The 16121-nt window shown below is 42.2% G+C and overlaps 1 protein-coding gene across 1 annotated transcript in view; it reads left to right on the top strand.

Moving 5' to 3' along the window:
• Positions 1-464: 464 nt before the first annotated feature.
• NET1 (neuroepithelial cell transforming 1) overlaps positions 465-16121 on the top strand; it is a 31774-nt gene continuing 16117 nt past the window's right edge. The window contains exons 1-3 of the mRNA XM_072955445.1: positions 465-719; positions 5325-5391; positions 9197-9256. Coding sequence (XP_072811546.1) covers positions 592-719; positions 5325-5391; positions 9197-9256 — 255 coding nt within the window. The 5' untranslated portion in view covers positions 465-591. The remainder of the gene's footprint in view (positions 720-5324; positions 5392-9196; positions 9257-16121) is intronic.

The raw sequence follows: 16121 nt of genomic DNA, 5'->3' as shown, positions 1-16121 counted from the left end.
CACTGGGACGCTTTCGCTAAGGAGGTGCTGCATCCTGCATCTCGAGACGGGAGGTCCAGTCACCAGATCTCACTGGCTTCCTAGAGACAGCCCTGAGAACACAGCCCCATCACCTTTGGTAACTGGGATTTATCGCACAGGAACAATTCAGCGCGTACAAACCTCGCTTTAGGTCATCACTTCCAACCTCTCTTCTCCCGAAATGCTAAGAACGACCTAAAACGCTTCCAATTTGCCTTCGCCTGTGGTGCAAGTCCTAATACACAGTGAGCCAGTCACGGGGCCTTGGGGATCTAGGAGCGGAGTCAGAACTAGCTCTAAGGCCATCAGCTTATCAGCAGGGGAGACCCCTCCCCTTCCAGTTTCTGCACCTTTAAACCCCGGGAGGGGGGGCGGGACTCCATGTTTCCAAGCAACCGCGCGCCGTCTCCTGATTGGCTGGTCGCCGCGCGGCCGCCATTTTCAAACCCCGGAAGATGGCGGCGGCGGCGCCCTCCTGACAGGAGTTCCTCTCCCGGCCGAGGCGGTCGGGCGCCCTGCCGCTCCCTGCGGGCCTCCCGGGCACCCGGCCACCGCGCACCCCTCCGCACCATGGAGCCCGAGCTGGCGGCCCGGAAGCAGGGCCGGCCGCGGAGGCGAAGCCGCCGGGCCTCCGGGCTCAGCGCGGGCGGCGCCACAGAGCCTTCGGCCGACACCCCCGGGCCGGGGCCTGACGGCAGGTGAGCGCGGGGGCGGCGGCGCCTGGGGGCCCGCGTGTCCGTGCGGAGCCGGGGAGGGGTAGGGGAGGGCCGGGGAGGGGGTGAGGTAGGGCTGCGGAGGGGCGGGCTGCTTACTCTCCTTCTCCCCCCTCCTCCTCCCTCCCCTCCCTCTGCTCCCCTCCTCTCCCCCCTCCTCCTCGTCCCATCGGTCCTCCTGCTCTTCCTCGTCGTCCTCCCGTTCTTCCTCCTCCCCCTTCCCCTTCCTCTCCTCCCCCCACGTCCTCTCTCCTCTCCCTGTTCCCGCACTTCCCCTCCTCTTCCTCCTTCTCCCTCTCCTCCTCCTCCTCTTCCCCCTCCTCCTCCTCTCTCCCCTGCTCTCCCCCCTCATCTCCCCTCCTCCCCCCTCATCTCCCCTCCTCCCCCCTCATCTCCCCTCCTCCCCCCCATCTCCCCCCCATCTCCCCTCCTCCTCCCCCACCTCCCTCAGAAGGTCCTCTCCCCACACCTGGCAGCCTGGAATTGGGGTGATCCCTAAATGCCAACGAGGAGCTGGGGGTTGTGGAGAGGAATTGCCACAGGAGCCAAAGGACTTCTAGCCTAAAAGCAAGCATTAAAATAAAATGTTTTCTGTCCAGTGATGTTAAAGGGATGTTAATGCCTCCTACTATACTTCAATAAAAAAAAAAGTTGAAAAAAATGTTTTGTCGGGGCCAGAATCCCTCTTTTTGAGAACTGGCCAAGTGGGTGAACAGAACACAGCTCAGGGCTCCAGCCTCCTGGGTAAAGAGATGGAAGAGGATGGTCACTGACTTTTTAGCTGTTGACAAATTTCACGCTGTCGGTGTGTCTGCAAAGGGTGGACAACAGACAAGGGTTTCTGTGTCTGGAAGAGGAGCTGTGTGAGACAGTACTGAAGACATACAGCATTGGATGTGGTAGGTCCCAATGACTGGTTGGACCTGTCATCTTTAAGGTTATGTCCTCATCCGTAAGTGGGGGTTATAACAGTACCCCCCCATAAGTTGTGCAGTTCAGTGAGATAATGCATCTAAGCCTGCACACACAAAGCTCTCTCCAAATGTTAACTGTTGTTTGTTGATTTTTATCTATAAGACTAATTCCACATCTGCTCTATCTTTTCAGAAGTCCCTATGGTCCACTACACATTATTGCTTGAGATAAACTGCAATTCCTTAAATAATTTGCATTCCAGTCATGCCTGCATGTGCCAATCCGTTTTTGAGGGCAAGGAAAACACTTTGATCAACTCTTATAAACTCACTATAAGTTACCATAAAGAGAGCTAGACTTTTTCATTAGATACTGATCTTTATATTGAAGTTTAGGATAATCCTAGCCTGAAACCTTTATACTGATTACAGCCTGTATTTAAGAGATAGTGAGAGAGCAGAAACAAAGAAGTCATGAGAGGAGTTACCTCACTTGTATGGTCTGGTACGTTTTATGAAGATGGTGTTGAGCTGCCCTTCTGCCGTTTATAATTCCAGTTCAGCTCTTAGTTACTTGCCTTAATGGAGGAGGGCAGTGACACAAATCCTAATCTCTGAAAATATAATTTGGCTTAAGAATGAATTAACAGGATGATTTTCTTTTTGAACATCAGCTTTATCATTATAATTATGCTTCATTCAGACTAAATCTAGTTTCCTGTAAAAATAATTTACATAGTTTGAAAACGCACCGAATAATGCAAAGGGAAGTATGTTAGAGGCCAAGGAATAATCACAATGGGGTTAATGGGAAACACTTTCATATACCAAGCTAGTTCCTTCAGGTATCAGTTTAAGTTGTGGCTTAAATATTGTAATTATTTGGATACATGAAAAAGAGATTGGACCAAAATTCTTATTTCAGCCTTTGAACTCCCTTTAAACGGACTGTACTGGGTCTCTTCTAGAAAGGCCACTTTTAATGTTTTATGAAATCAAAACTTTTTCCCACAAGGATTTAAAATAGCTATTATATTTTGAGTCTGACCCCTGTGAAAAAATGACTTATGTGTCTTTCCAAGATCTTTGAAAGTTGGCACTGACTCACATGCTTTCCGGGCACAATTTGTTTTTTGGGTTTCTGTTTTCCGTGGGTATTCAAAATAAATAGGTACTTGTTACTGAAATAGGAAAAAATAGCGTACCACAAAGCTGATTACAGCTGGTGCTGGAAAGAATCTTGCCATCCAGTTGGAAATATTTTTCCAGTTTGCTGACCTGTTTAAAATTCCTAAGAGCTAAATCTTTCCAGTTTTCAAGCATCAAATTCATTCTGAGGTCAGTGTGGACGATTCTAGGGAATTAAGAAATAAATAGCTTTGGCTTTCTGTTCTAATACTTGTCTTATACCAGAAAGGAAGTGTTTATTGAGTATTTTAAGTGCTACCACGATTACTGCTTTGTAATGAGTATTTGTGTTAGATTAGAAACAATCTTCTGAAAAGTCGTTAACTGCTGCTTCTCAACCCAGTCCCCACTGATGGTTCTTTCCAACCACGTAGCACATGACAGCGCTCACCTAGAGCAGTGTTTTCAGAAAGTGTCATCTGTGGATGATACAGTGTGAAGGCTCAGTTTTCCCTGTAGTCTTTGGCATTTGCTTATACTATATCTATGTATGCTATAATACTATATGTATTCTTCAGCTGTATGAATTATAATATATTCCCATGTCTTAGTGTTTTATCAAAAATCACACTGTTTTCTTCATTGTTGCTTGACTTTTCTGCAGTGGCAAGGAAAATCATCAGTTCCTTAAGTTATCTTGCTCCACTAAAGAGGCCCTCAAAAAAAATTCTTGAACTCTAAATAGCTATTTAGGAAATGTTTACTTTAAATATCTGAAGATCTTTCTCCATCTGTTTCTAATTACTGTACATGGCATCATATTTCACTATGCCAGGAGCCTTAATAATGAGGGAGGAGAAGGAAATTTTCCTACCAGCTTTACAGGGAGCCCTTTTTCTGATCAGCTTCTCCCCTCCAGCCTTGCTGGTGTTCCTCTGTTGTAAGCAGCATGGAGCTGCCTCTTAACTGGTCTTCCTGATCAGTCTTGTCTTCTTGTTACTAAGAATTCAGTCGCTGAGAGCTGCCCCACATATTCAAGATCAAATCCACACTCTAAGGGTTATATGTAAGGCCCTTTATCATGATCCAGCCCATCTTTATTTCTTTTGATACTCAGATGTAAGAAACTGCTTGCAGCTTCCCGAATGTAAGCCACTTCACTCCCCCTGAACGTGTACCCTTTCCTTTGCCTGCAGGGCCTTCCTGGCTTGTGTATGCTTAGCTAATTGCTATTTCTGTTTGACTCAGCTTTGGTGTTACTCAAGTATTCATTCCTCTGTGAAGCCGCTTTGATACTGTCTTTCTTCTTGGAGCCATCTTCCCGTGTGTTCCTTGTCAAAATGTAAACAAACTCCTGCTTTATGTTTAGCGTAGGAAACTACAGAGGCCCTTGTGTTTGATATAAGCTTGTAAATTTCCTCAGAAATAACTGCCGTCGTGGTGTTTCTAAAACTTACAGTGGCATCAGGGGTCAAGGGTGAGAGAGGGAATATACAAAGGGATAATAGCCGGACAGTCCAGGAAGCTAAGCAGTAACTTCTGTAATAATCGGCCCCAAATGGCCAGGACTCCATCGGTAACTACCAGCCTCCCGAATTTTCATCCTTGCTTCCAACTTGAAGCCAACTAGAGCAAGTCATGCCTGCACCTGTAGATCACAGAGGATGCTCCAGTCCCGGTCAGCCCGCCAGCAGCAGCCCCTGCCGACAGCCTCCAATCAGGGAGCACTGAGCCGCCCCTTCTCCCCCTGGAAATAAAACCTCATTCCTCAGCTTGCCTTTGAGTCCCAGCTCCCTTGCCGTAGCACGCTCCGAATAAACTGCCTTTGCTTTTCTATCAGTATAGTTTATAGACCTTATTTCCTGTGCTACCTATGTTTTATAACTTTCTACATGTTTTATAAGCAGAGGTTTATATTTTTATAAAGGTGAAGACAGGTTAAGTAAAGAACAAAATCCCAAATTTTAGTCTCATGAGAGATGTTTGTCTCAGATATTGTCATTCAAAGCTTTTTATTCTGTTTATTAAATCATAATTTTTAAAAAAATCAGTACATGAAAGAGATTTAAACATCAAATACAAAATAAATACATTTAGGTTTTAGGTTTAGTATTCTTTTATTCTTGTTTTTAAAATATTAAGCATGAATGTTGAATTTTATCAAATAATTTTTGTACCATTTACTGTTTTTTATTTAACCTATTAGTGTAACATTATATACATTTCATATTACTTGGCTGTGTATTTGGTGAATTGTTTTGGTGAATTATTTTTCATAAAATACTCTTAATCTGTTCACTAATTTTCTAACGGCTCTTTCACTTTTGTAAAGTTTCAAAAAGTGACCAGAACTTACACCCTGGTTTTTTTGGTTTTTTTGGGTTTTATGGATCTTTTTAATATACCCTCCTTATTTCTACAATTGGATGACTAATAAGGCTACTTTGAACAGTTTTGAAACTATGAAAAAGATAGCTTTTTATCTGTCTAGTGCTTTATTTTACTGAAGTTACTCAGTGTATTTATTGTTTGAATTTTCTGTTAACAGATACTCCCTTCGGAGAGGTAGCTCCTTCACATTTTTAACACCTGGCCCCCATTGGGACTTCACTTTGGTGAGTAGGCACCTGGGATTTTTATTTCAAGGCATTAGACAGAAATCATTCCTGGGTTGCCTTTCTGTCTGGTGTACAGCTCAGTTGTCTGTACCTCCCTGAAAACCTTTAGGTGTGGGGTTTCTAGCACCATCTTTGTCAGCCTGATTTAATTCTTTTCTGCTAAAAAAAGAAATTTTTATTTCAATTAAATATAAGATACAATTTGAAAAGTATTGGCTCTATTCATCTTGAACTCCATGCATTTCTTTCTCTTATTCCTACCAGTGTTAAAATTAAGAGAATATGTTATGAAACATGAAGGTTTTTTATGTACATACTCTAACAGCTTTTTCTTGGTTGAAAAATAACTTAAATGATTATAGATAACAAATACATAATGGATGGATGATTTTCTTATTAATCATCTTAGTCTAGAGGGACTGCTTCATTATTTTTAGAATGAGACTTTACAGAGGCATCTAACCTTGTGCAAAGTGACACCAGAAAATTGAGGAGTTTTTGTAATTAAACACTCATTATTTCATAATACTCCTATAAATAAAGTATGTACAAAGACAGCATGATTCTTACGCTTTTCTTATTTGGGGGAAATAGCAAAAATGATTCTTTTCTGGTTTGCCAAACCTTACTTGTGTGCATGTGCTGATGATGTGCTGCTGGGTTCAGCACCACACATTTCATTTAATTCCATTCTGTTGTATTTAATGTTTCTGTTGGGGACTTCTGCTCAAGATTTCTGTACTCATTTATGTACATTAATTGGTCGGTAAAGCATTCATAGCAAGAGTCTCCTGATTTTAATGCACTTCCACATGTTCCTCTGAAACCTTTTTCATTTTGGTCCCTTCCCTTACTAACTGATCCTAAACTTAAATAGAAAAACTGTAGTAGAGAAGTGTCTCCAAATTTGATTTTGCAAGCCTATCAGCAAAAATATTTTGAGCATTAATTACCCTAATACAGTCTTTTATCATGTTTAGGTACATTATAGCTATTGTCTCAAAGCACAGTACTCACTTCGGGTGAGGTTAATGATAGTGGACATAAATCTGTATGTCAAATAGTCAGGACAGTTTCATAGCTTGGGGCTGACTTCTAAATTGGATGTGATTAGACTGCCACTGTCTTTAACTCACATTTGAAAATGTAGGTGATGGTGAGCTCATCACCTGTATGTTACATTTTAGTAAAGCTTATTTTTAAGGATTGAGAAATACATAGAAACAAAGTGCTGACACTTTCCTCCTGCACTGCAGGGAAGGTAACTTGCACGTCCTCTGGGATGGGGACATCTCACTCGGGAAAGCACTTTTGTAGAGGGTTCTGTGACAAAAGAAATATCTCACGTTCATGTACTAAAACTTTTGAAATATGATTAAGGAATACTAAGAGGGAGATTTATAACTTAAATACATAGTTTAAAAAAGGAAAAGGACAAAAACTAAGCATCTAACTCAAGAGGTGAGAAAAAACAATAGAGTAAATCAAAGAAAATAGGAGGAAAAGTAAGAGCAGAGAAAGTGACAAACACAGACAACACACGTAATGATGAAATGTTAGGGACATTCCCCTGAAGTTAGAAAGCATGCCGTCATCATGTTTACTCAGCATTGTGGTAGTGCTGCTGCCAACACAGTAAGACAGGAAAACAAATGATACAAAAGTTAGAAAGGAAGAGCCAGTACGATTTCATACTTAGAGACGATATGATTGTCTATGTAGAATATGCAAGAGAATATTAATAGCAACTATTAGAACTAACAAGAGTTTGAGCAAGGCTATAAAAATTACAAAAATCAATCAATAGAATATGTGTGTGTGTATACACACACACCCCTAATACATGTATACGTATATTATATATGTATACATGTATACATTTATTTTATATTATGTCTATATATATTATATATATGTATGTATACATATATTAGGGGTAAATTTTTAATGATGCTTTTATTGAAATAAAACTTAAAACTAGGAATAAACCTATGAAAAGATCTGTGAGACTTACTCCAAAGGTACAGAAATTACACAGCATAATATGGGTGCAGGTCTAGATAAATAGACCAATGGGATAAAATCGAGAGCCCAGAAACTGAGTAACACGTATGTGAGCACTCACTGCGTCGCAGGCCGTGTGAAGGCGGGGTGCTCTCAACAAGGGTATTAGGTGCGGGGGCAGTTGGCTGAAGCACCTCATACCACATGCGTACAAAACTACATTCTAGGTGGGTTGAACATACAGATATGGAAAGCAGAACTTCAAAATATTTAAATGAAAATACACTAGAATATTTAAAAGTCTGTCAAATTTCTTTATACAACTGCCCCCACATGAGCATGGGTAAGAGTCTCTGTAAGTACGTAAGGGCGACCATGTACGTGCTTTATTCCCATCAGTACGATCTGCTTTTTGCTTGGCAGTGTCCTCCTGTGAAGGTCCTTCCCTCCCCAGCTGCACTCTGACCCGTCAGCAACGCTGTGTGTGTCCCTCTGTGTTCTGCTCGTAAAATCACTTACAAATTATATTATTCAAGTAATATACAAATACATATAAATGTCATATACAAATAATATACGATTATATTATTCATACTTGTCTGCATCTTCTGGATATAACCTTAGGATCAGGAAGGACTTCTTGAGTTCTGTCATTTCATTGTTTTAGTTTTTCCCAATTCTGATTTACAGCATTCTTTCGTGTCCTGTATCATTTTCTTGAGTCTTTTAGCTGAATTTGAAGTACAGTGTTACAGGTTTGCTCTGCTGCCTCGAGCATCTCCTTCTGAGGTGACCTCCTTCCCTGTAGAGATGTTATTCTGCCCCTTATGCTCTTTTTTCTTAGAGTCACTGTGGGTAGGATTTGACTTGGAGAACTTTCTGTTCATTTGAATGGGGATTTAGTTTTCCTGAACTTCTACAAAGAGGCTTGGTTCAGGCAGCTTTTCCAACTTCGTAGCGCGCCCTCTTTTGTTTTCATGAGGGCTTGCTTCTGAGACTTCCAGGCTTGATATATTTTCTCCACTTCTGTGTGGACTTTATTTTTCCTTTTCTTTATTTGGTTCTCACCAGCTTCTCCTCAGGTGGGGCCAGCACCTGGGAGGGAGCCCTGGCTGCTCAGTTTGGAGAGTTCAGGAGAACGAGGCTGTATCACAAGTAACCTGAAACGTTAATCTGAGATGTGGGAGAAGAAATGTACTTAAGGATTCTTCTTCAATACTGATAAAGGACTAGAAATTAAAGACCTATACACAGTTTTGTCACAGCTGGTACCAGTAGGACTGAATGCAGGTGATGAGTGATTACTGGAAAGTACTCCAGGGACACGCAAGTTCATCTTCCACCTGATAAATCCTGCTTCAGGCAACAAATCTTAATTAACTTGGGCCAGAAGAAAAGAAATTTTTTTTTCTAGTGGAGAACCCTCACCTCCCTCCCTCCGTAATATAAATAGTATGTGTTCCTTTCCTTAAAAACTTACTGACTTTATATATAAAACATCTGCATTTTCTCTGACAAGTATAGACTTGACTTACATGACAGTTCTGTTCTGAAAAACTTTACATGAGTGAGGTTTTAATAGGGTGGGATCACTTCACAACAAGAGATGGTTTAGTCAGAGGGAACTTTTTAGACAGTAAATAATAACGTGCCAGAGATCGTTTATGAGCATCCCTCAAAAATAATTTTCTTATGAACACAGCCTAAGACTTCACTTTATAAAAGTGATTTTACTAGTTGTTTAATGGAGTAACATGCATTCCTTCTAATTAAGAATGAAATCTTTTCTTTTTTATAGAAAAGAAAACGAAGAGAGAAAGATGATGATGTCGTCAGCCTTAGCAGCCTCGATCTGAAAGTAAGCCTCGCTGCTCTTGCAAAGAAAAGCAGTTTAAAATACACAGTGCTTTGTTTCTGTGCTATAAGAATAATGGAAGCTGATTCTTTTGTTTTTTGGGAGTTTTTGCATTTCGCATTTTTAAGGGTAACACTGAGTAACACTGGCTCTTAAGATACCCTCTTTCTTCTGCTCTACTTCTTTGGTAAGAATGAGCAGAAAACCTCCTCCAAAACAGTGCTGCGCTGTGACGGAGATCACAGCCCAGGCGCCTAGGGAGACCAGGCACCAGGCCTGCCCCTTCGGGCGGCACCGCGGGGGGCAGTGTCCCCTGTGCTCTAGCCCACGCCCTGTGTGGCCCTGTCGGAATCGGGGTTTTATGCTCAGTCGCCTAAATGTTGAACGTTGGCTTCCCTTTGCTTCTCTGGGCCCAAGTGCTGAAGCCTTGCGGGTCTCATAGCTGTTCAGTTTGCCACTATCTGACCAACAAAAAGGTTTTGGGGGAAACACGGTCTCTTTTTTTGGTGTACATTGGGTTTTCTGTTTCGCTATGCTAGTTGCTCCATCTGCTTTTTTTTACTTTAAGAAGTGAAGATCTGTCATTAACATATTGAGTAAGCCAACAGAATGATAAAGCTGGTCAAAAGATATAGGAAACACTGAAGTATTCTGGTCACTGAGAGAGAGAACGATGGGATAAGACTGCTAAATTGGATACGAAACAGATGAATACCCTCATCTTCATCGCTGCCTACAGAACATATTTGCATTGCTCTCAGTTTGCTGCAGAGTTAACATCTACCCTTACAGATCTGTAAAAAAAAAACAAAAACCTAATCAGTTGCAAATAGTGAATCAAGAAAAGGGTATACACCTTAGAAAATGAGATTCTCCAATGAAGAGGCATTCAGGAATCCTTTTGTCTGGTTTCCAGTTTTGGATATTTTATTTGTAATTCTTTCCTTAGTTTTATAACCTTTCTAATTCTGATTTATGTTCCTTCATAGCTGGTTTTGGAATAGTTACAGTTTTTGTGAGCATGTTTTCCTACCATGCTTTCACTTTTTGTAGGGATGTTATTTTTTCCCCTTACACCTTGTTTTCTTATAAAAACTTTGCAATGGATTTAACCACGATTCTTTTTTATTGGCCATTGTTATGTGAAAGTAGTTTTAGAAAGGAGGAGTTGAGTCAGGAGAGCTTTTCCATCTTCATGACTCTGAAATTCCCTCTTCTGTGGTCTGTAAGAAGTAAGAAATATAGATATATTTCCCGAGTTCTCCAGGACCTGTTTTTCTCCTCAGCATTTATTTGAACTTTCTCTTTCCTGTGTATCTGTCACCTCTGTTCTGTTGTGTTTGAAACCTGTTCCCAGAGCTTGTGCCACAGTGGAGGGCTTTTGTCCTGGGGATGAGCTTGGAGAGTCCCGAGGCTCAGGTGTTCCAGCCACACACCTTGCTGTCATTTGAGCACATCCAGCCCTTGTCAGTGTCCGCTGCTGCTCTCGAGGTGGCCTGCCTCACTCTGCAGCTTGGGCCTCTCCTCTGCGCAGCTCTGGCAGACGCTTTGTTATTTTTCTCTTCTCTTTTCTAGTACCGTATACGTCTTACCGTTGTTGCCGATTTATCCATATTAACTTGTGCTTTTGGATTCATGGAGATGTGCACCTTGTTACACAGGCTGAGCATACTGACTTTGCGTTTTGGTTTTGCTGTCCTTGTTCTATGTGTTTTTATGGAAGGGTTTAGAAAAATTGTAAAACTGTGCTGCTGCCACTGACTTATTCCCAGAATTCTGCCTCACATTGGTTTGTTCCCGGGGTGGTGAAATTCCTTCATAGTTGTCCATTGCTTTAAAGGTAAAATCCAAATTCAGCTTTCCTCTAAACCTAATTTACTTGTAGCAGATTTTATTGACATTGAATTTGCTGGAATTCTTTGAATTACTATCATTTTTTGGATAAAATATTATGAGATAATACTCATCAACTAGCCAAAGATAGGCTTCTACTGTCCTTCAAAATTAAGCACATTTTAGGGCAATAGTCATATATTTGTATGTACTATTATTAACTTCTTTAGATTGAGGACTTACATTCAAAAAGGAAATCCTTATAAAATTTTGGTTTTGCTAAACACACGTCCAGCTGCACAGAGAATAACGCAGTGATGTCGTCTCCTTGTCTCCCAAAGCTGAGGATTCATGTACAACTACGATAAGGAAAGAATGAATCTGAAATAATTCTTTACTGAGTGTTATCCCTGTATACTCAGAACTCCACTGGAGTCTGGTCTAAATTCTTTGTTTTATTTTATTTTTCAATTCCACATATGTTCATGGAGCGCCCACCATGTTCCAAGTGCTGTACTAGGCCTTAAAGATAAGACTGTACAAGCAGGAACCAGGACCTGTGACAAAATCCACTCCTGCAGAGGTTGCAGTAGACTGTGCAGAAGTACCAACTGGTCTAGAAGGCGGAATGAGAGTAAGAGAAGATGTTTTGGAGGTTTCGATGTGGAGCTGGGTTTCCACGAGGGCAAATGTGAACTGGGGAAACCAAGCTAGGTAGGGAAGGGGCATCTACAAACCCCTGCAAAGAGCTAAAATCAGTTAAATGTTTAGGGAATGAGAAGCAGATGATTTGGAAAGATTCAAAGACATAGACGAGGAAGAACTAAGAAATGAAGTCGAACGGAGGGTCAGTTGGCCACTGAACTGAAGGCTGTAAACGACAGGCTGAAGAACTGATGGCTCTCCCATGAAAGTCCACAGAAATAGCATTCTGGGTTCTTGCACTGACTTCCTGAGGTGCGGCCCTTCCGTCTGTGGAGAAGGTACAGGTTAGTGAGGGTCTGGAACAGGCAAGAGCCCCTGAGTTAGGGTAGCGGCTGTGGAAGTGAAGAGAGCCTTCATGGGGTTCCCTCCTTACCCGTCGTCTCCGCTTGGTTAATCTTTCTCGGAGAACTCATTCCCTCAGCAGACCCTTCTGTCTGAAACTGAAGGCTCCCTAATCTGAACCCTCAAGACAGATCACAGTCCTGATTTTCTATCTTTTTATCCGGTTGCTTCTAGAGATAGAGCCTTGTTTCTGGCCTCCCTGCCTGTAGCCTCTCGGTGACACCACACTGCTCTTTCTCCTTCTCAGTACCTTGCTTACATTCCTTCACAGCTGTCCATTGCTGTGATGATAAAGTCCAAGTCCTGTACTTGACGTGTAAGCCCCGTCAGGATGAGCTGCCCCGTTGCAGCCTCCAGGATCTCTCCTACCGCACTTCCTGTCCCCTCCTTTGCACACTGTTCCTCTTCAGTCCCTTTGCCTGCTGATGCCTCTCTATCCTCTACACAGCTGTTATGTCCAGGATCCTCCCCAGAGTCTAACTTCTGTCCCAGGAGTCCATCCCTCACCAGCCTGGGAGGTGTGCCCTCTAGGTAGGGAGAATTGAATGAGGAAGGAGCAAATTAGGATTTCAGGAGAAGGAAAGAAGTCAGCAGTAAAGTTCTGATGATCACAGAAGCCTTAAGCTGTATTTGTACCTTGAAAATAATGACTGGCTGAAACAGGTACTCAACCCTGGCTGCAGGTCAGAGGCACCTGGGAGCTTTTAGGGAAAGAAATGTGCTGCTGGGCCCTATCCCAGACCGTACACAAGTGGGGAGATGGGGTAACGAACAAGAGAGAGTGACACTGGGACCCAGGAACATCTGGAGACTTTTTTTGGTTTTTTAAGCCAAGGTTGAAAACCACTGGGTTTGACATTCATAAAGTTATTCTTACCCCCCAAAACAAATACTCTGCCAACTTCCCAACCTCTGTTTTTTGCATGGACTTTCATCGAAGTACAGCAGTTAACATGTAATAAGCTAAATGTAATCAGTTTGTATGCTCATTTGCTGGCTGTTGCTGGAAATTATTCACTTTATTTACCACTCTATTTCAGCTGCCTAGCCACATGACCTGATATAGAACAGGTACTTAGTAAACATCTGATGAATGAACAGATGAAGTAATGTAGGTCAAATGAATGAAGTAAGACCTTGGACTTTGGCACGCACGTAACATGGGCACTGTGTTCTGGATTTTGCCTTGTATCGCAGAATGAAGAATTCTTCTTACATGAAGAATTTAATACTAACGTTAGTTATCATGTGATGGATCATTGACTATTTTGTCGTAAGGCTGTGATTGCTTATCAGATTTGTCTCTGAGTAAAATTTCAGCACTGTCCTTTATCAGGTTGCCTTACTACCAGACTATGTATAAATGTATTTATTTTAGAAAGAACACATGATTTGTTTTCCAAAGGTGTTTCTCAGCTCTGTCTCTTAGCAGCCTTGCCTTTTTCTTCCGATAGGAAGAGTCACAAGCGACTGTTGACTTTATTAATGTGAAATAATACTGGGATGAGTAATACTGAGTCATTTTCTACAACTGAAGTTCTTTAACTCCGATATAATCAATGATCAAAAAACAAACCAAAACACTTCAAAAGAAATGCTTTAAAATATATGAACGTTTGGTTCTTTTTCTAAATGTTTGGATTTGGGGAATCTCCTTTTCTTAAAAGTTAAAAGTATACTGAAGTGTTATATTTTGAGTATTGTGTATGCTGCAATTTTAGATTAAACATAATAATAAATTACATATTTTACTCCTAAATGACTGACAGGTAATTGGTAATTTTCCTGAGGGACAGATGTGAATAGTTTGAAGCTAGCTGGAGGCTAAAGCTGGTGACTTCACATAACTATGGCTACCTTACTGCCCTTGTCTTGCATTTCGATGTAAATGGCTGCCCTGTAAAAGAATAAAACATTGTCTCCCCCTCCTTTCCCTCGCATTTAAAAAACTATGGTGAAATACACATGACATAAAATTTACCGTTGTCAGGGCTGTGTGCTGAACCTACAGCACTTCTGCAACGTAAATAAATATACCAGGCTGTTTCCCCCGTCTCTTGCTTCTGTCTCTTTATGGTATCATTTATCTGATATTTTTGTAGTTTGAGGGGTTCTTTTGTTATTGTTGTTAAATGTTTTGTTCATCCTGCTTGGCATTCTTTGGACCCTCTTAATCTAAAGAGTAATATTTATTTCAGATTTGCAAACTTTTCTTGCTCTTTAGTTTATTTTCACCCTTTTGCTCTCTAGCCTTTGCTTTTAGAACTTCTATTCACAAGATTTTGGAACATCTGGAATTACTTCCTTTGTTTATCACTCTCTTTTATTCTTCCATCTGTGAGTCTTTCATGCTGTTCTCTCGAAGAATTCCTCAACTTCATCTAATCTGCTAATTTCTCACTAGTGTCTATTCTGCTATTTAGCCTGACTGTTAACATTTTTATTTTGACAATTTTTTGTTCCATAATCGCTACTTCTTAGTTTTGTTTTCTCATAAGTCTTTTTCTTTTCATTAATATATTTTCCTCTATTACTTTTCTGGGGATGTTAATTATATTTCTTTTAATGTCACCTTCTGTTTGCTCTGTTAACTAATATAAAATAAGCCATAAATCAAATGAAATTATGTTATGGCCAGTGAAGGCTATTTAGAGGTTATGAACTCTAATTTTTGGACCTATCAACTGTGTTGCTAGTTGTGTGACTTTGTGGAAACTGAGGCAAGGGTTGCATGCAGGTGGTTTAATGTGGGTAATTAAGGGGCTGGGAAAGTGAAGCCAGGAAGGAGGAAAAGCCAGTCCCAGGTGTGTTGTTGACTTGGCAGCTGGCCCTCTGAGGAGCAGCCGGAGGGGAGGGTTTCCTCTCCTGCTCTCACCCCCTGTCGGTAATGTACTCCCCAGTATCTGTGGACTGTACAACCATAAGGCATTAACGAAGCCCTAAAGCAGAAAGTAAGTTGCAGTGCAACTGATGGAAAGGTTGAGGGTGTGAGGAGGGGATGCAAGTTCAATACTGTGCATTCGTTGCACTAGTCAGACGTGCTCAACATTCCATGAAATTCGGTCTGTCACAGAGACTTCAGGGTGTGGCCAGCCACAATCTCTACCGAAGCTGTAACACAGAGGAACAGGCTGCAGCCTGTGCTGCTGCACGAAGCCCTAGGTGATAAGCATCTCGCTCCTCCAGCCGTAGCAGAGTCCCTCACCCTGGCCCGCGCTGCAGTGGCCTGCCCCTCCTTTGTCCTTGGGGAGTCTCACTCGTAGTTGCTTTTCCTTAGTTGAGCTGTGATGGCTACAGGAGCCCTTTGCAGCAGAGCCAGGTTACAGAAGGGGAAGCCCCACATCTGGGAGTGACATTCAGAGGGAACAGTTCTCCTTCCACCCCTTGATTCCTGGGGCCCAGTGTTGAGGCTGCTGAGGACAAAGCAACATACGTGGGCTGTTTCACGTGTGTCACATTCTGAGGGACAGGGCTCCAGACCTGCAGGGTTTTATCCCTGAGCTGCTGGACAAGAGTGAAACCTTTAGTAAATAATTGTCTCATTCTGTCAACTTTCTGCTTCTAGATAAGGAGTTATGGAAGAACTAGTGGACCAAGTAATTAGCTTTCCACTGTTGCAACTCCTTGGCTGTAAAATAAGTCCCCAAGTCCAAGGCAATGTTGGGTGGGCCCTCATGCAAGTAAAGCAGGCACTGTACGTTCTCTCAGACGATGGTGCTGGCAGAGGCCCTGAAGACAGAGAAGGAAATTCAACATCCAGTCGAGACCTCAGTTCACAGCCACTGCCCACTGTGGAGGCAGGGGGCTGACATCACCCAGCCACCAGGTCTGCTCAGGGGGCGGTGCTGTAAGCCCAGGCTTCAGGATCATCTCTCAGCTGCTGGCAGGCTGGGCATTCATCAGTGGCCACGTCTAGATCAGCCTTCATAAGAGAGAGCCCCTGCTGGTGGCCCACACATAACCTTGTGCCCGCTGGCATAGCTACCCT

Source organism: Vicugna pacos, chromosome 35, assembly GCF_048564905.1.
Source record: "Vicugna pacos chromosome 35, VicPac4, whole genome shotgun sequence".
Lineage (NCBI taxonomy): Eukaryota > Metazoa > Chordata > Mammalia > Artiodactyla > Camelidae > Vicugna > Vicugna pacos.
Note: the sequence above shows the minus strand (reverse complement) of the source record. Positions and strands in the feature narration are given on the sequence as shown.